Here is a 23,492-nt window from a genome sequence, read left to right as displayed (position 1 = left end):
TCTTTCTTTCCGTTGTGAGTGAATCCCCTTAATCGAGTGTGTCCTTTTTGTCGCGGTGTTCAGTTGCTGAGAGCCGAAGGTGGTGGTGGTGCTGCTGGTGTACGGGTGGCGGTATCCCCTTCCTGTGTGCTGTGCTGTCTACCCCAATTTCTATTGCTTTGTTCACTGTTGTGCGAGTGTCTGTTCACGGGTGACTCTCCCTGGGATCCCTCACTACCCCTGTGACCCCCTTCTCCTCCACTGGTAAGCCTCAGCAACGATTATAATGTCCCCTTCCCGTAGGAATGAATGTGTTTTTTTTATTTTTTTTAAATACTATATAATAAATAAAATATTCTTGTCTTTTTAAACTGAACCACGTCTCTCACTAACTGTATACCAACCTGTGTCCTTAATTGTATTGGTAACATTGGAGTTAATGGTAAAATCATTCTCTGGGTGAAATTCCCAGGGTGGCGTTGTTGGTGTTTTTGGGTCTGATTCGTCCTAGACATAATTTCCTCTGTTCTGTGTTAAGTGCGTGTTGCGCCCCAACGTGTGCGCGCCCCCCCCCCCCCTCATGCTGCCACAATAGTTTTTAGGAGACAGGGCTGGAAGAGACAGAAACACTGTACATGATAACTTTAAAACTACTGCATTCACACTGATGCTGTCTTGTGTGAAGTTGGTTTCTGAGATACAGCCTCAAGGCCTCAAACGAGTTGTTGCTCAACAAATTCAAAACTTTTTATTTTTTTTAAACCAGTGTTGGAAATGCATGAAATAAGTGTTATTACTTATTATATACCTTTTTAATGTTTTAATCAGCAGCTACAAAGTCACATTTTCTAACACTCAAATGTCCATAGACTTTTAAGCCAGATAACAGATCAGTATTTTTCAGTCGTTGGAGGGAATGCAAACAGCAGTGGATGTTGGAAGTGTGATGTTTTAAAGGTCTCGTAGTTGATGTTTTATGGTTGAAATAAATGTTGTCAGTGAGGAATCTAGCTAGCTTGCAGTTAACGTTCTCGGGGCAAGACAAGACATAGATGGTAGGTAGTGAATCTTGCTCAGAATGACAAATATTGCACATTGTGCCACTATACCAGTGCATTGTTTTAAAAAAAAATTTTACTTTGCAGATGACCGCTTGTACAACTCCCTTGTTTTTCTGAAAACAATACAAATGAGTGTGACTCACAGCTTTTATTACTGAATGTAGCTGATGACAGCCTCATGCTTCATAAATGAGTCCTGGCATGAGTGTTGGGACCCATCAGGTATTTCTTGATATCAGGCCAACGGCAGTCAAGCCTGTCCTTGCTTGAGCCTCTAGGCCATTGGATAGCATAACAGAAACTGTGTGTGTGTTAGCCCAAAGAGAAGCAGGAGAAGAGACACGATAGAGCGGAGATACAGGAGTGAAGAAAGGAAATAAGGCTTGTGCAGAAGGCGGTGGGTTTGTGAGACAAATCGGGCGGAAAACTCGATGGTTGCCAGCTCTTGCCACACACACGACCCTGAAGTGTTCCAGTGTCACATTATGCATTGTTCAATATTAAAATGGGTATTGCATCAAAATATTCTGACCAACCCTTCAAACATCATCTTACACAGAGGATTTGGTGTTTGCAGGAAGGATCTGATCGTAACTTTATGTGTGCGCCTGAAGGCTGACATCTGGGTGCCATGTTGATGATTCTTGTTTTCTGGTCAACAGAAATGTGCATGTTGAGTGCCACATTCCCACAGCTCTTATCCTAGCAATGGTAAAACTATTAACGTAACAATTGCAATAACATGACTTTCTGCAAACTGTTAGTGGCTGCAGATGTTTGATTCAAAAAAGGTAAAATGAAAAAAAACATTTCAAGTTATTTTCTCTTATTTTAAACAGAGGAGGCAATTTGTAGGGCATTACACATTTTTGTTATCAAACTGACATGCTGCAGAATAAAGTTGTGTATTTGTCTTGCAAAATTACAAATCATATCACAACCTCAAGCGTCTCATAAAACTTATTTTGGCAAAGCCTTATACGGAACAGTCCATTTTCTTTAAAAGGGTACGCCATATAATCAGAGGCCACACAAATGTGTGCTCGTGACCATTCTGGCCACTTCTATGTGACATGAGGTTAAAAAGCTCTTTAAGATTGTTTAGGAGAAGGCCCCCTCCTGTGTGCCCAGCTCCGTGGGAGAAAAGTGTCCTCCAGCGCCAGCGGTAAGGAGGTGCTGTATTCTCTTCACCAGAAAGCACTGGGCAGAGGCCTTGCAGTCAGACAGTCGCGGGAGATGGGTTTGGCGTAAAACCACGTCCTCTGGGAACAGGATGTCAGCAGGGATTGCGATTCCCATCCTGGGCCACAGAACCACAAGGCCACCGCAGAGACCCGACTTTCCCCTGTATCACAGGGCTCAGGCCCCTCTGGCCTCTGTAGATATCCAGTTACTAATCTACCGGCCCTGACCAGTACCCAGTCAAATGGCGCTGCCCGCCCAGCAAGCAGACTGGGCTTGGCCCTGCGACACAGACCATAGTAAATCCGGCCCAGCTGGCTGCTCTTGGGAAAGGGGGGGGGGGAAGAAAAAAAAAAAAAAGGAATGGATGGAGAGCAATTTAAAAGGGTGGTCAGGACAGAGAGAGCAGTGTGGTTGAGCGTGGTCACTCAACAGCTGTGGCTTGGGAAGATTCTCTCTTCTGGGAGAATCTGACCCAAAGGAACAAAGGCTTTGTGGTCATGTCGAGCGTGTAACTAAAGGACAGGAAACGCTGACTTTTCAGAGGGAGGAAAAGCCACTGTGGGAGGTTTTGGTCATTTACAGCGTAACCATGTCATCAAGCATCAAAAATGGTACTCATCTCAAAACAGAAATGACAACTTATGGTTGCTATAATTGCTCCCCTCTAGTTGAGAAAATTCCTTACTTGAATTCATTGTTTGACAATTATGTTTCCTCTTAACTCTTTCGAACGGTAAGACTGATTAGTGAATGGACATGCTATCTCAGTTCCGTTATTTGATAGCTCCTCGGCTGAACTGTAATTTGTTGTGGCCCTCCTAAAGCTCTTATTCCTTCCCAGAAGTGCAGCTGAAAGAGTTGCCAACTCCACCCATACAGCTGACAAATTCAGGCTACTCTTCCAAGGAAAGGACATTTCATCTCTCTAAAACTTGGAGTCTCTATGCTTCCTCAGTGGGACAGACGAAGGCATGAGGGAGGAGCAAGGGATGCAATTTAGGAGAACTGATGTACCTCATGTGAGCCACCCAACACTGAACTGATGATCAAGTGGGTTGTAAGTGCACAAGCCCATCTTAACTGGCAGTCACAACATGGGCTAAATGTTATGTCCCAATGCTCCTTTCAGTAGCATTGATAGCGCCACTCGGGTAGACATGCCTGCTTGGACTCGTTATTTCTATGCACAGCAAACATTGTGAAAGAAACATGCAAAAGCACAGGCAACAGTACATACCCACTTGTCAGATTAAGCTTGGCAGAGTTGATACTTTCCAATAAAGTAGTTTCCATAGCATGTCACCCCTGTACTTTGCTCAGGAAAGGAGGAAACCCTATTGACATGGAGTGCTAAAAGTCAGTTCTGTTGCCACTTGCATAGGTTTTTAGATCTTTGCTCAGTGCGTTAGTGTTCTATGGCTGGAATTCTGTCATAACAGCCGTCAAATTAAACCCTGCGCCCATTTGGTATTTCACTTTGAAATGAACATTGAAAACTAGGGCAAATATATACAGGTTAAGATTTTTATTGACAGATCTTTACAGATTCACCCAGTAGCCAACCTGAAAGACAGAAAAGGAAACTTGTTAATCTCAAGCTTTGGAGATATTTTTTTACTGTGAAGCACAGAACAGTACCTTTCACATGAATGATCTTGGCTCTCCCCGGCGTTGTCAGCCCAGCTGCGAGTAAGAACCTTGTACACCAACTCCACTGTAGAGCTGCTGTTGTCCAGTCGCTGCGCCACTCTGACCATGACTAGCGCTCCCAATACTCGCCTGCCTGACGGTCCGATGTTTATAAGGGATGTTCTCGGCCTGCTGAGTGCTGGGATAGTTGTCCTTTGTGTAGCGAGCTTCCTCCCAGCTGTCCCTCCCCTGCTCTAAGCTGTTGCTGGCGTAAGTATACGTGCCTGGAGGATACTGGCCAGTCAGGAACATGTAGTCATAGTAAGGATAAGGATTTGGGTAAGGATAAGGGGCCAGGCCTGATAGCACAGGTCTGCCATTAAAGCCTTGTGGAGGTGGTGCAGCATAAATAACAGGAGGAGGTGGTAGTAAGGAACCTTGCTCTTCGGTCTCAGATTCAGAGTTGCCTTGCTCAAAGCTTCTCTGTTCCTGGATCAGTTCACCTGCCCGGTACTGTGGAAGAGAAGCGTCAGGCTGGCTCACAATGCTAAGGCCAAGTGGTTGAGGGACAGATCCACTGGAGGCAAACTGCTGAGTGCTAGGTCCTGTGGATGCTCCAGCAGAAAAGGGACTGGGAGGTGCAACATCCCAGGAAATCCCTAGGAGCAGAAGTAAAAGTGATGTTAGCAAGTAGAATAAGGCAATGAAGTTAACAGCAAGGTTCCTTTCCTAAACATGCGCATCACTACCCACATCAGTTCAGACATTTAGAGACTGACAACTAAACTAGCTAAACTTGAGCTAAGTCACATTAGCATTAGTTACCTTGTTTAGAGGCAGGGGGAGCTGGGCCTGCAGAAGAGCCTTGAGCATATCCTGGAGGTGCTGGTGCATTCTGAAAACTGGACTGAGCTGGATTTGAGACAGTTTTAGAGGCAGCCCAAGAACGAGAAGGGGCAAATCCATCAGAAAGCAACAGCCAGTTAGAGCCAGCAGAAGCAGGGTTTGCACCAACTGTAGGAAGTACAGATAATCAGGAAAGGCTTTTAAACAATTAAACTTTTAAAATGTGGATAGTAATGATACTTTACCTTGCTTCATAGGGTAACTGTAACTCAAACCAGTCAGCAGAACAAGGAGCAAAGCCCTATTGAGAAGCAGACAAAGCATAAGTACAACTATTTAACACAAATCAGTCAAAACATCAAAAACAAAGTGGCACTCACCCTGACATGCACCAAACAGCCATCATGTTGAATGAACAGCTCAGGTGCCACTGGGAGCCTGTGAAAGGTTTATAAGTGCTACAGGTGACCTGCCCTGACCAATCAGAACATAGCCAGTTAACGACACACAGCTGCTAGCAATTGAATCCTGATTAAGGTGGATCAGAACTGGTCCAGTTGTCTAATTTTCTTCAAGTATTATGTTGCCCATTTCTACATTAGGTGCTTTAGATTACAATCCTCACACAACACATCCTCCTTAGTTTTTGTTTCTGTCTTCCTTGTTATTCTGGTGTTTCTCTTTTTCATTTATTAATCTCATTGAACATGCCCAAGCAGGATCCATACACACACTTCTGTATTTCTGAATGGTTAGAAATGACTTACTTTTTGAAATATAGTATGTATAGTATGTATTTAAATATAAATATATATATATATATATGTATATATATAGGGCTGTCAGCGTTAACGCGTTAATCGCGATGCGATTAAGGGCCGATGCAATGTGATACTTTTTTTTTAATCGCATTAATCGCATGCCGGCATGCGATTTTTTTATTTTACACTTCACTCGGCTTTGCGTCGTGCCTTAACGGCTACTATTTTGACCCTTTGGCGCTGCCGTACTTCTTCATAACACATCTTCTGCTGCAGAATGTAGGCAGGCTGCCGGCATGGAGAAAGACGGCAGCAACACACTTCTGAATGGCGCTTTTCTTTTAAAAAATAAATTAAAATTAAAATATCACCGAAGTACGTCAAGCTGGAGCTACCACCTACGAGCTAAGCATATTAACGTGACTCAGGTTGATGCTAGCGGGCTCAGGCAAAGCAGTATTTTGGAGAGTGCTACTTGCCGACCTGTGGATGAAACCAAATCCCAAAAAATTACTACAGCTCTTGCGAAATGGGTGGCAACTAAGAGCAGACCTGTCAGCATCGTAGAGGACTCGGGTCTTAAAGATGTACTACGGTTGGCATGTTCTGACCCGTCTTATACACTGCCATCGAGGGGGACAGTAGTTTCACCATACACAGCCTGTATGACACGGAGAAAACAGCTAAACTGGAACTGCTGCCAAGTGCAAACGATGTCTCATTAACCAGTGATCACTGGACGTCAGTGAGTAATCACAATTATTTAGGAGTTACTAAACACTATATTGACTCTGGCTGGACTTTGCACTCGTTTGCCTTAACGGTGGTTGTTAGTGTTACAGCTCAATCCTTGTTAAAAATGTAAAGGTTAAATGTCCTGCTGTGGCATCTGGTTTTTGGACCATTTTGTTTGTACTGTATAAGCAATGTTACATCTCAGTCAATTGCTGTGGTGTTTTAGTTAGGTACTTGGAGGAATTGTGCAATAATGACATATTCACACATTTGTTTACAGTAAATAAATAATAGTCAAGTTCATAAAGTAACTTTCTTTGCATTCATTTGATTCCCAATCAAGATACACTGGTAAGAATTGCTTTCCATTGTTATTAAGTACCTAAAAACTGTTCTGAAATGCAAAATAATAGAATTTTAATTGTGATAAAACATGCGATTAACTATAGTACTTCAGCGATTAATCGCGATTAAATTTTTTTAATCGTTTGACAGCCCTAATATATATATATATATATATATATATATATATATATATATATTAGTATACATATATATACATAACACCTGCCCATACTGCAATACAGTTATTGAGGTAGATCATTTTAATACATATTTTAGTAAATCTTTCATTTAATTGTTAAGCAGTTATTGTTTTTTTTTTAAACATGGCAGAATGTTTTTCTCAGGGAAGAAAAACACAAATCATTTGGTGGGAGGTTTTAGTCAGAACAGAAATTGTCGCTATAATTGCCTCCCTATATATTCAAAATCTTTAACTGCAGGAAAACTAGAGTCCATTGTTTGACATTATAGTTTTCTTTAAACTCTTCTGCATTTGAAAACAATACAACGGATGAGTGTCCTGGCTTGACTGTGAAGACACCTGATGTGATCCACTTTAACACTGATTTGTCTTCAACTGATCCGGTTTCTATTACTAAAACAACTCCGTGGGTTGTGACTTCACAAGCCCTCCTTAACACTGGCCGTCATCTCGCCATGGAGACACAGTCAAGCAAAACATTTATTTATCTTTGCACTACAGCCACACCCTCGCTGTCTGCGTATTTAAGTCTGCTGCTTTCAGTCTCTTCTTCACTTGCTCCGACTGTCATAACCTCACTTGTATCTATTTTCATTCCTCAGTCCTTTGTTCTCTGTTTCCTCTCCCTCGCCTGCTTCTACTTGATTGATTCCTTCCAGGTAAACTCTCCTCCTCATAGCTCCTTCTCCCTCCCTTTGCGCTTCACCTTCCCTCTCTTTTTATTTCACAAACTCTTTTCTCTCCTCCCTAGCCTCTGTCCCACTGTCAGCGTAATTCCATTGGTGTCAGACCTCCCAGAGGGGCCCAGACACAGGTACATAGCTACTGCGGTGGGGAAGCATCTCTGCTGTCGGCTTCCTGACGCCCGACCTGCCCGTGCGCGCACACGCACACACACACACACACACACACACACACACACACACACACACACGCACACACACACACACACACACACACGCACACCTCGCCTCAGGGGGGTCAGTGTCATTGTTGGCATTGGGCACATGATCGTCGTGGTGCAATATTAAATCTTCTCATTTGATTTGGACTGTAATTATGTCGTAAAAACAAACTGGCTGTGAAGCCGTGGCCCGCCAGTGTGATCTACTTTCATCAAGTGCAGACTGGCTTAATTATAGAGTGCGCCATACACCCATCTTTCACTGGGCAGCTTTTCCTGCTGCTTCTTTAAGCCATCACATTCTTTTATTGTACGTTAATCACAAGGCAATTGGGTCGTTTGCTCTTGCTGGGGGTAGATTTAAAACACTGGTCTGTACACATCCTGCGAATTCTGGAAGAAAAAAAAAAGTCAAGAGTTAAGCAGTTGTACATGGTAATGGAATCTGATGCCTTCTCTATTTCTGCGGTGTACTTAATGATATGGTTTTCATACCACAAAGGTATTCAAATGTGAGGAATTTCTGCTGAGAATAAAGGATCTGCTGTTCTTTGTGCACATCAAATTGAGTGTGTGAGGTTAGACAGATAAATGAGTAAATTTGACAATAAATGACCAAATCTCATCAAAGAAAATCACACTGATGTGAACGACTGTAAATAAAACTTAGATCTTTTCCCCATGGGATTTTATTTCTGTTTCATTATCTTAAGAGGGAGCCATAAATCACTTGAAGGAATCACACTCAAGTACAAAGATCTATGAATTTTATGAGCAAATTATTTCCTCATATAGCCGCTGTTTTTTTATCTGGTTTTTAGAACCAGACATCTGAAATACATGTTTGTTTAGGCCTGTATGTGCCACATGGTTAAGTCAAACCAGATTCCACCTTCCCATCAAATCGCACGGGAGGACGCTAGATGCCAAATCGCAACATATGGCAAAATGTGTATTCATTTTTTTTTTTTTTTTTTTTGCTGCGCTTCATGCGATATTTTTTGGAGCACTGCTTCAGATCACTCAAACGATTAAATGATTTGCCCTGTCTTTTACGTCTCAAACTGATCTTCCGTTTTAAAGATTTCGGTGAAACTATGTATGGTTATAATGCAGTCAGTTAACATTAAGGAATTATGTTTGATCATTAAAATAATGAAAAGAGACCTTCCCACTCAGGAAAATCACAAAAGAAAGTGATCATTGACTAAATCCAGAATCTGGAAGCCATTTTCTCAAGGTAAAAACAAAAAAGTTCAATTATAATCCTGATTTCAATGCTCTATGGCTACCAATAAGAGACCACTGCAAGGGTTTATGTCAAAGATGAGTGTGTGAGGGAGGGATGAAGGATGGAGCTGTCTGGGGACTGACCCCTTTATGTCTTAATAGTTGAGCTGAAAAAGAGGAGAGACTGTGAAAACTGAAGGGTCACTGAGGGAAAGCTTCCTCGTTTTTGTCCCTCTCCACCGGCCTTTTATGATGGGTTCATCTGTGTTGTGACAGGTGTGTGAAGTGGCTGCCTTACTGGAGGTAATTGCCATTTCTCTCCTGTGGGTCATTGTTTGTCCCTATGCCTGAAAAGACCATTAGAAAAAGAGGATTTTAGGTAGGTCACAGTGCCAGGGTTAGATAAGAAGACTTTGTAATTCTCTTGTTCTCTCTTGTTGGATCCATTAACAGCGCGGCATGCTGTACATAAACACAGACGGTAAACACACCGTGCTGATGCTGCTGTTCTTTAGCTGGAACAGAACTGCTGTGGCTTCACTGCAGAAACCATTACAGTGCCACCGAGGAGAGTCGTAAAGGTGATTAACAGCTGCTTCTAATTAAAGATCAATGGAGAGTCTTTCCGAGGTGATTTGTTTTATGAATTAGGATGCCCACTGTCCATTAATGACATCAGGCAATGTCACTGTAACAGATTGGGTATTGATTCATCCTTGTTAAAGACACAGCTCAAAACAAACTATAGATCATGACTGCCCGAGACGTTTTTGATTTGTTTATGAATGCCCCCTTTATTCACAGTGTAGTAAAAAAAGTCTGACACCCCTTTACAGCACTCGTGCCCCCCCCCCCACCCCCACCGACGTGTTCGAAAATGCATGGCTTTTAATTAATGTATACATTGCATCAGAAGATAGATATGTGGCATCTGTCTTTCTAATGCTTGAGCTGAGGTAGTTGACATTACAGATCAGCAATGCATCACAGGGGGTAAAAGGGCCATGAAAGCACCAAGTTGTACAGTTGATTTCATATGACCAATGGCCATTATTCTAAACACCTACTCAAGGTAATTGTATGCACTTTTAAAGTTCAACTTTAGACACAGACATTTTCACAGTGCAAATTTTGATTTGTTGTAGCAGGAAAAGCACAAGTAATGATGAATTGATGCACCTAATGATTTCAATTTGTACAATACCAGAGATCTGGAGCTGGCACTCCTAAATGGAATAGTATTCAAATATATATATATATTTGTTTGACAAATAAATGTGCCTGCTTCTTTAAATGCATATGGCTTTATTATGAGTTCTCTTCAATGAAATGAAAAATGAGAAATGTTTCCTAAAGCATCAAAGCTGTGCCTAGATAGACAATTAAACCTTTGGTAACATGTTGTGTCCTAAGATACACTTATAATTTCATGTTTGGGCAGGGCCCAAGGTCAGTTCTTGGTAGTTGATTACTACCCTCTAATACGACCCATAACACCAGGGACACACCGCAGGTGTAAGCATCGCGTATAGCAGCGTAGCGCAGCTATTTTTATTTTGGCGTAGCGTCCGCGTATGCGCACACGCTGCAGCGATAGTTTCGGCGTCTCCTCTATTTTTTACGCGATATGCGAGCGTATGTGTCAAGCCAGGCAAGTAATCACATACAGGAAGACCACAGTGCAGCCGGATTCTTTACAAAAATAAAGCACATTTCAAAATAAAACACCTAGGTTCATGGTGATTACGGCTGTCTTGACTACTCACAGCGAGACACACGATCAGGCACACAGGGAGAGACCGTCGGACGGACAGAGAGAGAGTGACACACACACACACACACACACACACACACACACACACACACACACACACATACACACACGCTACAATTGCCAGTTTTCCTCACTCATTCTGTCTCTTTCTATCGGAGAGAGAGAGCCGAGAGGAGAAGGATCGCTTTGTGACCGGCGCGTAGAAATTCACGTCTGGTGTGAAAGGTCAGGTGCACGATCAGGCACGTATCTACGCTACGTGACACTTAACGCCTGCGGTGTGTTCCCGGTGTAAGTGTTTCATAAATTAGCGCCCCTAGCGGTGGCAGCAAATACGACCGAACAGGAGCGTTTTTTGTCCCCATACCTAAACGCAACGGTCACAGTTTTAAACACGTCATTAACGTTGTAAAATGGTCACAGTGGGGTTAGGTTTAGGCACAAATAGTACTTAGTTACTTCACTTCTGGTTACACACGTGACACAGAAAGTGACATACCGGTAGTTCCGTTTGTTCAGTAAAGTTGAAAAAACTTGCCATTTACTTTTATTTTCAAACAGGACACTATGCCTGGTCTCCTGGTTAAAAGTCCTGTTTGTTTGACCCATCCACCACCCCAACCTACCTTCTTATGCAGAGTTTGTCGCTCTTATACTTCGTCACCTTACTTCCTGCTTCCTGCCTCCTAGAGGGCGCTGCCTAACAATAAAACGTAAATATGGGTTGTAATTGCTGCATGAAAAAACGACTTATAAGGTTGTTTTTTCGGGGGAAGGACAGCTATTGGTCTTTCCTGGTGTAGTTCTCAGGCTAGCGTTGAGTAAAAAGGTTGTACACCAACTCCTCTGTCGGGCTGGTTTTGTCCAGTCGCTGCACCACCATTAGTGCTTTGTGGGGATCGTCTTGACCTGCTGAGTGCTGGGACAGTAGTTGTCCCTTATGTAGAGAGTGTCTTGCCAGTGGTCCCTCCACTCAGTAGCGGAGTGGCAATCGTGAGAGTTTTCCCCGTGGGCCGGTAGTGTTTTGAGGCCGCGAGGGCCGGTCTGATAATAGTTATACATTGCAAGTTCTTAGCAACACCATCTGGTCAAACTGTGCAGCCTCTGCTCAACCCGTATACGGCATGCCGCAGCAGACTCTTGTTTCAATACAAACACAGGCTAATCAGGAAGCACTAACGAAGTGCAGGTCACAACCATGTCTAGGATTTTCAGAAATATAGGGGGATCAGTGAGCGGCCCCTCCCCAAATGGCATAGCCCTGGTCGGCCCATGACGTAAAGCCATCAAACACTTCTTTTTTTCCTCATCACGTTTGGAAGTCTATTGGTAACGTTAACAGACAGTGTTTGAGTCTAATGATGGAAAGTCATAAAAGAAAAGAGAAAGGTGGCGCTGAGAAGGTCTGACTTGTATTTTTTTTTTAATTATGGAGGAGGAGGCAGCGAAATGCTCCAAAATAACAGACATGTTTCGGACATCAACGAGTAAAGATACTACAGGTGAAATAAGCTAACTTTGCTAAGCACCTAATGTCACAGCTAGGCACAGATGGGAATTAGCACCAGCTACCAGCCAGCCAAAAGCTTGTGAAATGTGAAAGTAGCTCGTGGTAAATTAAAAGACAAATTAATGGTTTACTATTGAGTGGCTCTTGAATTTGTCCTTCAGTGGTTGGCAGATGTTCCTAGTTTTAAAATGAGTAACTTCCCTTGGCTGCTGCTATGTTAAGTGACTTAACATAGCAGCAGCCATGTTACCTGTAAGGTAGGTCAGTGGCTTTCCTTTTCTCAATTTGGCCGGCTGTGGCATAAGTTAGCTTGGCAGTAAGTGGTCTACACAATTTCCCGCTAGATTTTTTTGGTCCCATTCCGCCCCTGCCTCCACTGTTCCAACAACAGAATTTTGACAGGTTAAAACATAAAGAAAGATGTAAAGTCCTGGCGCAGCCATGAAGCCAAGAGGCCTATTGTGTGGCTCCTCTGGAAGAGTTAACATTAGATCTCAAAAACATTTTAACTACACACCTACGTGCACACCTAAAACATTTTATATTTATATTTGTCACATATAACAAAGAAAACTCTGACCCAACCCATGACCTGAAGAACATATCCTGAAGAAACGGATAAACTGCACAGCTATATGAGAAATCTAAATGTGTTTGATAGTGGCACATCCCTTCATTAACATCTTACCCCTCTATACCCAGCTTGAGACTGTGCCAAATGTGCCGTAGTTCTGCATTGTGACAATTTCCGGCACTTCAGATGTGTATTTCCTGGCTTTCTAATCAGAATGCTATTTTGTATCTCAAAAGGGGATCCATTCAGCCCAACATTAACAGCCCTCGTCTGTGATAATGTGAAGGCTTCGGGCCATAGGCCACCAGCTGCATCCACTTGTCAGTCTTTGGTACAGATGCCCTGTCTGTCTGCTGTGGCGAATGAAACCCGTGGACTAAATTGGCACTTATTGTGCAGAATGATTTTATGTACGCATTTTAATATGCCTCATCCAATTCCTTAACATGATTTAATTATATCTGCTGACAGCCATCTCAAATTTTAAAATGATGTAAATGGAATACTCCTGTCCCTCTTGTAATTTATGTCTTTGAGTGGCCAGTGTAGACCAAATAGAAAAGGCTATATAGCTCTTTGTATCAAACCTGAATACTCTCAGGCAATTTATCTAAATCTGTTGGATTTTCTGTGCATCATATTAGTTTCTCATACAAATCAAATAAAGAGAACTCAATTATGATGGATCAATAATTCAGCATTCTCAATTATGCTTTGATTGTAAGAAGCAATATCATCCAATCTTATCGTGTGTATAGGTGTTGTTGCTCAGTGGAGCTTTAGCTGATTGTTTATATGAGATTAGAGCTGTGTATCAAGGAAAAGATCAGGCAATGTCACAGAGCCTTAGATAGCCAGCAAGTGACACGTGCACAGACACACTTCCGCACACACTCAGAGACACTCCCAAATACACACACACACTTAATGACACAAACACGTAACATAAAGCCAAATGCTGCCACTAAAATTTGCATGGTGCTCAGTAATGCATTAGTGAACATCACTTGGCAATCTGTTCATACGGGCTTAATTGGATTTTAATACCGCCTCTGATCTTGTTTTCTAATTAACGGCGGTGGCTGGCAACCAAGCAGAACCATGCACCCAGCAACACCTTTGATCCCGGCCATATGGAGTTCCTCCAAGCACGCCGGGGATGTAAAAATCCCTCACCTAGATGTGGGCGAACAACAGGCCCCTGAATCAAAATGGATGGGGTGAGGAAAATGAAGGAGGGTGGAGAATGGAGGAGTGTGGCAAGGGGTGTTGAAAGAAGGAGGGGGAGCGGCACAAGGTGGTGGTGGGGGTGGGCAGTGGCATGTGTCATCCACACATCCCGACGGCATTGTTATTGATTAATTTCTCTCACGATCAGTTGTGATCACAGATACATAAAACATGAGAGGGGGGACCGAATGCCTGTACACCTTATCATCCTCGCTGCCATTCGACACCCTTTCCTTGCAACGTGGAAATGTCAATAGCTTTTCTAATCTGTTTACTTCTCCCCTTGTGGCCACTGCTTTATGCTTTTGATGAAGGGCTGCCAAAAAATGTGTCCTTTTTCTACCCTTGCTTTTCCTGTTTTGGCAGACAGAGTGTGGGTATTAAACTTTACGTCTGCATAGTCACCCTGACTCTCTCGCTGTTATTTAGTTGTAGGATATCACTTAAAGACCCAGAGCAGTTTTTCTTTTAAATTCACAATATTTAGTAGATATTAAGACAGCTTTGGGGCTCATTTCTGTATACTCAGCCAGTTTTTAGAGGAGGGATGTGGCATCAGCATGTTGACCAAAGCCACCCTGCAGCCTCAGCACCACAGGTTTTATGTTAGACATATCATAAGTGGAGGCATCGAATTAATTAATCTTCATGGTACAATCAATGTTGGAGAAATTCTTTCTGGGGGAAAAAAAGATTATAACATTGAATATTTTCAAATGTCATATTAAATTAAATATCTGTAACCCTTAGCTTTAACCGCTCTCCTCTAGCCCATATGCATGAATCAGTCAGACAGACAAGGATGTGTCAAAAGAAAAGTAGATCTTATCAATACACCAGTATGTCATTAAAGGAGTTTGGCATTTTAGGAAATTAGATTATTCTCTTTCTTGGCGAGAGTTAGATGAGAATATTGATACCACATTCATGTGTGTACAATAAATATGAAGCTACAGTCAGCGCGCAGGTAGCTTAGCTTAGCACGAAGACTGGAAACAGCGGGAAACTGCTAGCCTGGCTCTGTCTGAAGGTAGCAAAATCTGCCAACCTGTACCTCTAAAGCACACTAGTTAACACTGTATATTTTGCTTGTTTAATCTGTACAAAAACCAAAGTGTACAGGTTGTGGTTTTATTCTATAATTTGGTTAGGAGCAGTTACTTCCTGGAGTCTCTGCAGGATGCCTGGCAACCTCATGGTGACAACATAACTCCTGCAGAGTAAACAAATGAGATATACGTGTTAATTAGTGAGCTTTAGAGGTGCTGGTAGGCAGATTGTGTTACTTTTGGAGCCAGGCTAGCTGCTTCCCCCTGTTTCCAGCCTTTAAGCTAAACTAAGCTAACCAGCTTCTGCCTGTGGCTTCATAGTTATCGTGAAGACGTGAAAGTGGTATCAATCTTCTGAATAACGTATTTCCAAAAATGTCACACTATGTCTTTGTGACTCAGTCTGTGTGTTTTTTGGTTTGTTTCTATGTCTGACCTTTTGCACTCTGCTTTAGGAAGTTACAGAATGTAGGCTACTCGAGGCGGTGGAAATTTCTGAGCATCCTATGAGGTAAGAACAGTGTGCACATATATGTGAGGTATAGGCTGTCGAGGCGAAGGAATTCCCTTCGCTGTGATTTAGTGTAACTCAACAGCGTGATATGTGGTGTTACATCATATAAGATATGGTATATAGATTGATGCACGTAATGCGGAACCAAATTTTGTATAAGACAAGGACGGTGTGTTTTTGTTGCTCCACCATTGTATGGTATGTGAACGGAACTACATCCGACACACATTGGACCGCATCAACCGAAGTGTAAAACAAGAAGGGCATAGCCTTAATAAAAAAAAAGGAACATAGTAGTTGCTTGCTATCCCCTGTGGTTATGGCGACAGCCTATCTGTCACGTCAAGTCAAGGCAGTTGGACTTGCTGTGCATTCTTGGGGACTTTTCATCCTTCAGGCTTTAACAGTTCTACTGACTGGAGGGGGGGTCACCAGTATTTAACCTCTGTGGGTGGTTAAACCTTGACTTCAAGTGAGCGTAATGATAATACACAATACAATATGGCACTCATCCATGCATGGTGATTTTGTTTAGTTCAGCAAGCTGGCATTGTACTGCTGTCTGACAGAAAGCAGCTCATTAACTATGCATATCAATTAAAAAAAAACTGAGCACATGTGACAAATTTCATATTTATGACAGTATGATTGACAACCAGAAGGATGGTGTTATTAAAGGGTGTCACATTTCCCCAATACTGACGGATACAGTGTTTTGCAGAAGTTTACATTAACGCGCCCTATATGAAACAATAACATTACACCGGTGAAAAATGTGCTTCTTATGTATCTTAAAGTGTTGATCATGGCAGCAGGAGCTCGGATTAAAGAGTGTTTAAGCCCACAGACGCTCTCATGCTGCTGTTTGGCAAATCACTCCATATTCAATTCTTACTTTTGCAAAGAGGCACTCTGACATCATACAGTATGGCCTTCTACAACAACAGCAAAGAAGAAGAAAGACCCTGCCAGTGATTGCACCTGAATAGTGATGCCTTTTAACATGCTGGTTGTTTGTCCTTCACAGGGTAATTATTTGAACAATGTGTATACTGAAGAGGATTGTGACATATTTTGTCCTGGCCATGACTAGAAAAGCTTTAAGACTAAAGTGGAGTTTCTAATCAAGATTGTTGACAATGCCCAAAGGCCTTCTCTTTCTTTTATGTGGAACGCTTTCTTTTGATGAAAACAGAAATCTTTGCCCTCCTTAAATTATCAAGTTGTCCTTCGACCTTAGCATGTCACAAAGTTTCTCATCTTTCTATGAAAGACACTTTCAAGCACATTGAATGCTGTTTAAGTGGTATATTTGATTTTGGAGTCCTTTCTTTAAAAAAAAAAATGGCCTTAGCTGATATTTGAAAACAAACACATGCTAATGACTAACTCGATTCCTGCCATGCTAACACCGGAGTATGCTTGCCATATTAAACATCAATAGGAAAGTTAATTGCAAAGATTTGCTAGCGTCACCCTCTGAAAAGATTCAGCATGAGCTTAGCTTTTTGGACAGTCTCTAAATAATCATGTTATAGCATTATAGCATTGCTGCACTGTATGTCTCAACAATTTGCAGCAACAACATATACTGTATAAGTACATTAACATTCACATCAATATCTCACTTTATTTAAGAGCCTTTGTGGAAAAATTACTTCCAAGTCTTGCAAGTCTAGTCAATTAAAGATGAACAGTAATAATGTTAAAATCTTCCTCTGATATAACAGAAAGTTGCTTATACACGTCATCACATTATTGTCTGAAAAAGTACACCTTTCTCATGTCTGTGAGAGTGTGTTACAGCATGTTAGTCCATTTACACGTCCGCCTTCCCGTGGCACAAAAGCGGCTCCACCAGTTTGTCTGACAGTGACAGACAGGCCTGTTCTTTAAACTGTGAGCACAGACAAAAGGTTGCATGACATTACACCCCCGACATTATTTTAACAGCAGCTAAAGAAGTTATTTTTAATTAAAAAAAAAAGTGGAAGTATTTAATTTGGTGGCTTAGAAGAAGGGGAAACTGATTCACTTAACCAAGAGCACATATCTAATAAAAACATCAAAAATAGATTAGATGGCAAAAAAATATATATATATATATATATATATATATTTATATTTTTTATATATATATATATATATATATATATATATATATATATATATATATATATATATATATATTCTTTTTGTATATTTTGACTAAAGCTTTAATGAGCTCACCTGTATTGAAAAATAGCACACCAGCCTTAGTTGTGATGACTGCAACCTATTTTCCTTAAGATTACAGTCCCACGACGACAATTTATTCAAGTTTGGAAAGGGATCGACCATGAGGATTGGATACTGCAGAGTTGCAATCTCAAGGGGATCAAGGTTTTAGCCATAAAATGCGTGGGGGCTGCGCTTTACAATAAATGGAATAAAAGTCGCACCTCTAAGCTCACTTGGCCCCTCAACAGCAAAGCTCAGTTTGTAAATCACGATGATAATTTGACCATAACATGATAATTGTGGGATACTAAAATGAAACAAGAGAAGATTAAAATTGATCCTGGGCTTATTCGCAATAAGAGAGACACACAGTTAAAGAAAGATGAAAACACCCCGGCATGGGATCATCTTTAAATTTCTTCTGAAGGTAAATGTGCTTAATGTTTTCTCTGTAAAGTAAGTACGCGTTCATCAAATATGAGGTTGGCTGGGAATCAAAGTCAAAGGTCTAATTATGGCTTCCACAGAATAGACAAAAAAAAGTTATTCCTCTCTTCTCACACACTTACACGTATGCATGTATGCATCATGCGCATTGCAACGTCCACAGCGGTGTATACACGCCCAGTGTACTTAGCCCGGGGTGATTCTGGCACAGATACAGAAACCAACAGACAAGTCATATCAGCACTGCAAACCATCCCTCGGGTCAAAAGTGATCATCAGTGGAATACCACAGCAAGTTATAGACTGAGGAGCAGTTTGGTTCAAGCGCTGGAATGAGCCACCTTGCTCAATCAGCGTTGTGAAACAGAGGGTATAAAAATGCAATCGAATGTAAGTTTGATTTATAAAGTGTGGCTTTTATAAGCTGTCAAGCTAGAATTATATGTTGTGTCCCTATGTGCCTTCCCATAACAAGAGTCACACAGTCCAGAGACAAATAAGTTCCATTCACTGATTGCACAGAAATAATAAAAAAACAAACAAGTGAGTACTCAAAAGTCTTATGGGAGCACCACGTGAGCATAAAGGACAAGAATACAGGTCGTCTCCCATACCAAAGGAAGAAATTTCAAAAGAATATGGTCAAGTCAGAAGCCTTTTGTCACATGGCAATTCACTCCTTTTCTGCCTGCCGTCAAAGAGAAGATTAAGTTGTCAAAATGTGGGCCCGTGTCCAGACCTGGTCTTTTGAGTGGATATTCACTAGTCTGATCTCCACCACTGCTAATAGACAGAGCTCAAAGGGGAGCAGGGAGAACAGAGGAGGGAGAGGGGTAAGAAGGCTTTAGGATCACTTTACCTGGATTCGGCAGTGTGGCGCTGGTGGATTAGTGCCCCGGGCCTCATGGCACGCTAGTCTGCAAACACCCCCATAACACTGCTCTACAGGTACAAACACACATGCACACACACGCTCATTTACAACACAGTGGCCAATAAATACACAAACACATACATTTCAGGTTTATTTTGCACATGTGTTTTTTGCCCTTATATCCAAACACACACACACACACACACACACACACACACACACACACACACACACATGCTTTTAAATGCATTCTGGTCTGCAAAAAACACATCTATACGCTACACACACAACCAAATGCCCAGTGATCTCAGTGGTTTCACAACATCTCAGCTCTATGCAGCCGCAGCGCAGATGGAATAGCACTAGATAAAACAACCACTCTTAATTCCAGTGACTTAGAAAACTTCTGCACTGATTTCTGGCTTCTGTACAGTTGGGATGCCTCACACAAACTTTCCTCGACATCCTAGAAGCTTTTAGAAGTCTGTTCCTGGTCTGATACCACTCTGTAAGGTCACTCACTCATCCAGAACTGCCAAAACCATAACCCATAAAGGAGAAAATACAGGTTGTTCTTGGCAGGGGAGGAGAGAAACCCGCCACAGCTTCATCCCTCTCTGCTGCCCGCCTCTGCCTGCTCTCCCCCCAGTCACTACCTGATGACTTCTCCATCCGTTTTAATTGGTAATTATTTTGCGGGGTTTAATGCCTTTATTCAGACTGTCAGTGTGGAGTCAGGAGAGGAGGATTAGGTGCCCCAGGGGGACGAGACACTGGCACGGCCAGGACAGCTCATTTTTACACGGGCAGGGGAGGAGGACAGCTCATCTTTGATCCGGTTGGGGCTTCGCAGGCCAGAGGGGTGACAGCTGCACTTTCTTTAGCCCACATTTGAATTTGAATTCTATCTTAGGATGCAGCGCGCGGCGGACTTGGCAGGGCAGTGGGGTAATCTGCTCGGCACAAACGCCCGGGCCTTTTCTTCCTGTGTGCCCTCGCAGAGATTGGAGTAATTAAAGTTAAATGGAATGCATTAAAAACTCACTTGTGCCGAGGCTGTGGCGGCCGTGCCATCAGTGAATGGGCTGGGGCTGTCCTTTTACGCTACTCTAATCCTGCAGAATATATGTGTGCCCCGTGACTTTGATGCTACGCTACCAAAGCATCGGAAACGGCTACCAGTGGAGCTACAACTGACTGCTGGCTTTCACCTCAGAAGAACATCTTGGAGAGCAAATTCAGCTGGATTCAGACATTGGCAGGATGTTGGATGGAATCAGCTCGGAAAGGCTATTAGCACTTTCCAGACTCACATGCCACTCTCAAATTGCTACGCTTTGATGTATGGTCTATTTAAACGCCACACACTGCCTTTTCCCTGACCTGTGGTAATATTTAGAGTGAATTCTGACCAGCTGTCACATTAAGAACTTGTACTTCCAATTGTTCTACAAAGCGGTTGGCCTATACATGAAGAACAGCTTTCCATGCCAACAAATGCTGGCACTCAACTGATGCAACTTTGCAGAAGAGAGATGGGCGCTCCCAGTTTGTCAGCCATCTTGACATGGACAGTAATTGCAGCAAAAAAGACAAACCTGCTCCTATAGCCATAGGCTGGGAACCAAACCTGCTCTTCAAAGTGTATGTCAAGAGACTCGAGGCATCAGACACTACGGTAATTGTTGCCGTCTTTCATTTGAGAGGAATGTGGACAGAGACAAAGGGGGGCAGGCTACAAAACTATCATCATAATCTCTGCCTGGCTTTGTGTGTGATCCTCAAGCCCTTCTAATGAGAGGAGATAGGACGAGGAAGAACATACAGAGGAGGGGAGAATTGTTATTTGAAACAGAAAATACAAGACAGTGCAAGTGGTAAAAAAAATAACTTGCACGCTCACTGTATTTGTGGTTTAACTATCTAGAATATGGATGATTGACAAAAACACAAATCAATAAATCAGTAAGTCAGTGACTGGTCTTCCAGTCTGTACACCTCACAAACAACTTTTTAACCAGAAAAAAAGTGAAAAGAGCCAGCAAACAGTCATTACACACACGTTTCCCAGGTTTCACAGTAAATGCCTACAGCCAAAAGCATGCACAAATTTGTCCGATAGCGTGACACACCAAATATTTCCCTAAGGGATAAGGTGTTGTGGAGAAATAAAGTATAAACATGGTGGCCACCTAGTTTGACACCACTTTTTTGACATTGACATTTTACATCATTACTTTTTAATACCAGAACATATTTTGCCCAAAACACACCAAACATGACATGCCAAATGTTTCAGGAAGCCAAATGTGGTCTGTGTTACATTCTTGGAAGGGCGAAAAAAGTCTAAATGACACTGACCTCTCCACAGTTCTCAAGATTTGCTGCCATGCTTGAATGCCCTTTTCCTCACCGAAACTTCCCATTATGGCCTGCCTGGTTACTTCACTGCTATTCTTCTTTTGTGTTTTGTGTTTGCTGTGACAAAAGCTAAAAAGTTTTATCACTGCCTATCCAGCCCACTATCCTGCCTACCAACACCACCAAAGCTCAGTAAATGACATGGTATAAGTCATTTTATCTATAAAAACACTAAAGTGTAAAAACAATGTTGCAATTTCACAGGGGGGGGGGGTTATTGTATGTGCCTGACTATTTCTTGGCTAGTCGGAGTGAGTTTTCAAACACCATGAGGAACGTAATTCTTCAATGTACATATTTTTCATGATGAGTCTCCTTTCTTGTTGCCAGGGCAATATTTTGTATTGAGCCCCTAAATTGGATTGTGAAGACAGCTGATCTGACAGAGTCTTCAGGCAGATTAGATGAAAGACCGAAAGTAAAGAATGGGAAGACAAACCAGACAGACCAAAACAGAATGACAGAGAACAAGACTAGGTTAAAACATATGGCTGGATTGTTATGGTCAGTGTGCCTAATTGTGGCCAAGTTGTTACAGGGATAGTCAATGGTGGTGTCTATAATGTGAATATAGATATTAAATGTTCATCTGTAGTGGTCTCGGTGATATTTGTTTGTTGTGAACTGAAGTAGCGTATCACATGGTAAAGATATGTCTGAGACAAATAATTGAGGATGGGTTCGACTCCGACATGCAGCAAAGGGAAGGTCGAACCCGCGGCCGCTGCATCGAGGAGTACACCTCTATATATGGGCGTGCTCTACCAGGCGAGCTACCCAGGCGCCCTAATTGTGCTATTTTCAATAGAAATTTAGTCTGGATTCCTCATCTTAAGTGTGTAATTAATAGTACTTCAGTCAGGAACAATCTTGTTATAGATTTAACCATTTATTGCAGCAAACGAAGTACAGTTATGCTTGGCGCTGATGGCTCCACTCTTAATAATGCTCCCTGGATTAGCCTAGCAGCATGCTAAACTGAAACAGGGAGCACAATGCAGAAAACCCCAATCGGTATACTAGAGTGGGCCCAAAGCAAGACATTAAAAACCATTTTAATCTTTGAGTCATGTTAGGACTCTGAACTAGGAAGGTGGAGTCTGGGGTGGTGGAGGCAAAACGTTGTCAACAGCGGTGAGTGAAGCAGCGTCAGGGACCATTGAGGAGGGAGTCATATTTAAATGAAATGCCTTGATGTGGGAATGGCTGTGATTACTGATAGAAATGATAATTAAATCAGTAGGCATCTTACTTTTGTGTCCTGCTTGAAATAACACAATGCTTAATTTTGTTGAACTAGGTTTCTCCCCATGGCGATTAGGAACTACAGGCTCAAATGTTGGTCTTGAGGAGCTGGAGCATTTATTCTCGGACAAACTGAAACATACACTTTTTAATATTGGTTTTATGTACTACAACCTCACAACTTCACTGTTGACTTCTTCTCTGCTCTCTTTGGTGCACCGATGTTCCACCGGAAACTGTTCCCCTGGCATTCATTGTGTCCTTAAGGCCCTGACACACCAACCCGATAATCGGCCGTCGGACAGTCTGGCGAGGTCGGTGACTCGAGTCTGTTTGGTGTGTTCCGTGCCGTCGTCCGTCGGAGGGGCCGTCGGCCTTCATTTTGACCGACCGGACTTGCTGGGTCAGAGGGCGGGCAGGCGAACTCAATCACCAATCTGATTGGTGGAGTGCTAACCCGGAAATGGCGAGCGGGATGAGTGACGAACGCCTCTCAAAATCTGACGAAAATCTTTTAAACTGACCTTCAGCAGATTCAGACCTTCAGATTCAGCAACTGTATGGCCTATTTCTCGCTTAAAATGTTTTCAGAAACACGTTTCAGTGAACTGTTTTGACCCACGTGACGCGTCTGTCATTTCCGGTTTTCATTTTTTGTATTACATCTCGCGCACGCGCAGAACTTACGCTCAAGACGGCGTCGCTTCAGTGTGTTCCAAGGCACTTTTTGGTGTCCGACTGCCTTTTCTGCCGACGG

The 23,492-nt window shown here is 42.4% G+C and overlaps 1 protein-coding gene across 1 annotated transcript; it reads right to left on the bottom strand.

Moving 5' to 3' along the window:
* Nucleotides 1-3,888: 3,888 nt before the first annotated feature.
* On the bottom strand, nucleotides 3,889-5,329 carry LOC144533565 (uncharacterized). The gene is made up of 4 exons (XM_078275009.1): nucleotides 5,081-5,329; nucleotides 4,946-5,001; nucleotides 4,680-4,868; nucleotides 3,889-4,513 (listed from the first exon to the last, which is right to left on the bottom strand). The coding sequence occupies exons 1-4, from the start codon at nucleotides 5,104-5,106 to the stop codon at nucleotides 3,900-3,902; spliced, it is 885 nt and encodes a 294-aa protein (XP_078131135.1). The 5' UTR covers nucleotides 5,107-5,329; the 3' UTR covers nucleotides 3,889-3,899.
* Nucleotides 5,330-23,492: the final 18,163 nt, after the last annotated feature.

The sequence above is a fragment of the Sander vitreus genome, chromosome 18, assembly GCF_031162955.1.
Source record: "Sander vitreus isolate 19-12246 chromosome 18, sanVit1, whole genome shotgun sequence".
Classification (NCBI taxonomy): Eukaryota; Metazoa; Chordata; class Actinopteri; order Perciformes; family Percidae; genus Sander; species Sander vitreus.
This window is presented reverse-complemented; position numbering and strand designations above follow the sequence as displayed.

What these genes read in the sequence shown, in the direction of transcription:
- LOC144533565 (XM_078275009.1), bottom strand. Translation starts at nt 5,106, where the DNA reads ATGATGGCTGTTTGGTGCATGTCAGG. An exon ending in CAGTTACCCTATGAAGCAAG is followed by an intron (nt 4,869 to 4,945) that starts GTAAAGTATCAT and finishes TACTTCCTACAG; the next exon opens with TTGGTGCAAACCCTGCTTCT. An exon ending in TCCCCCTGCCTCTAAACAAG is followed by an intron (nt 4,514 to 4,679) that starts GTAACTAATGCT and finishes TTCTGCTCCTAG; the next exon opens with GGATTTCCTGGGATGTTGCA.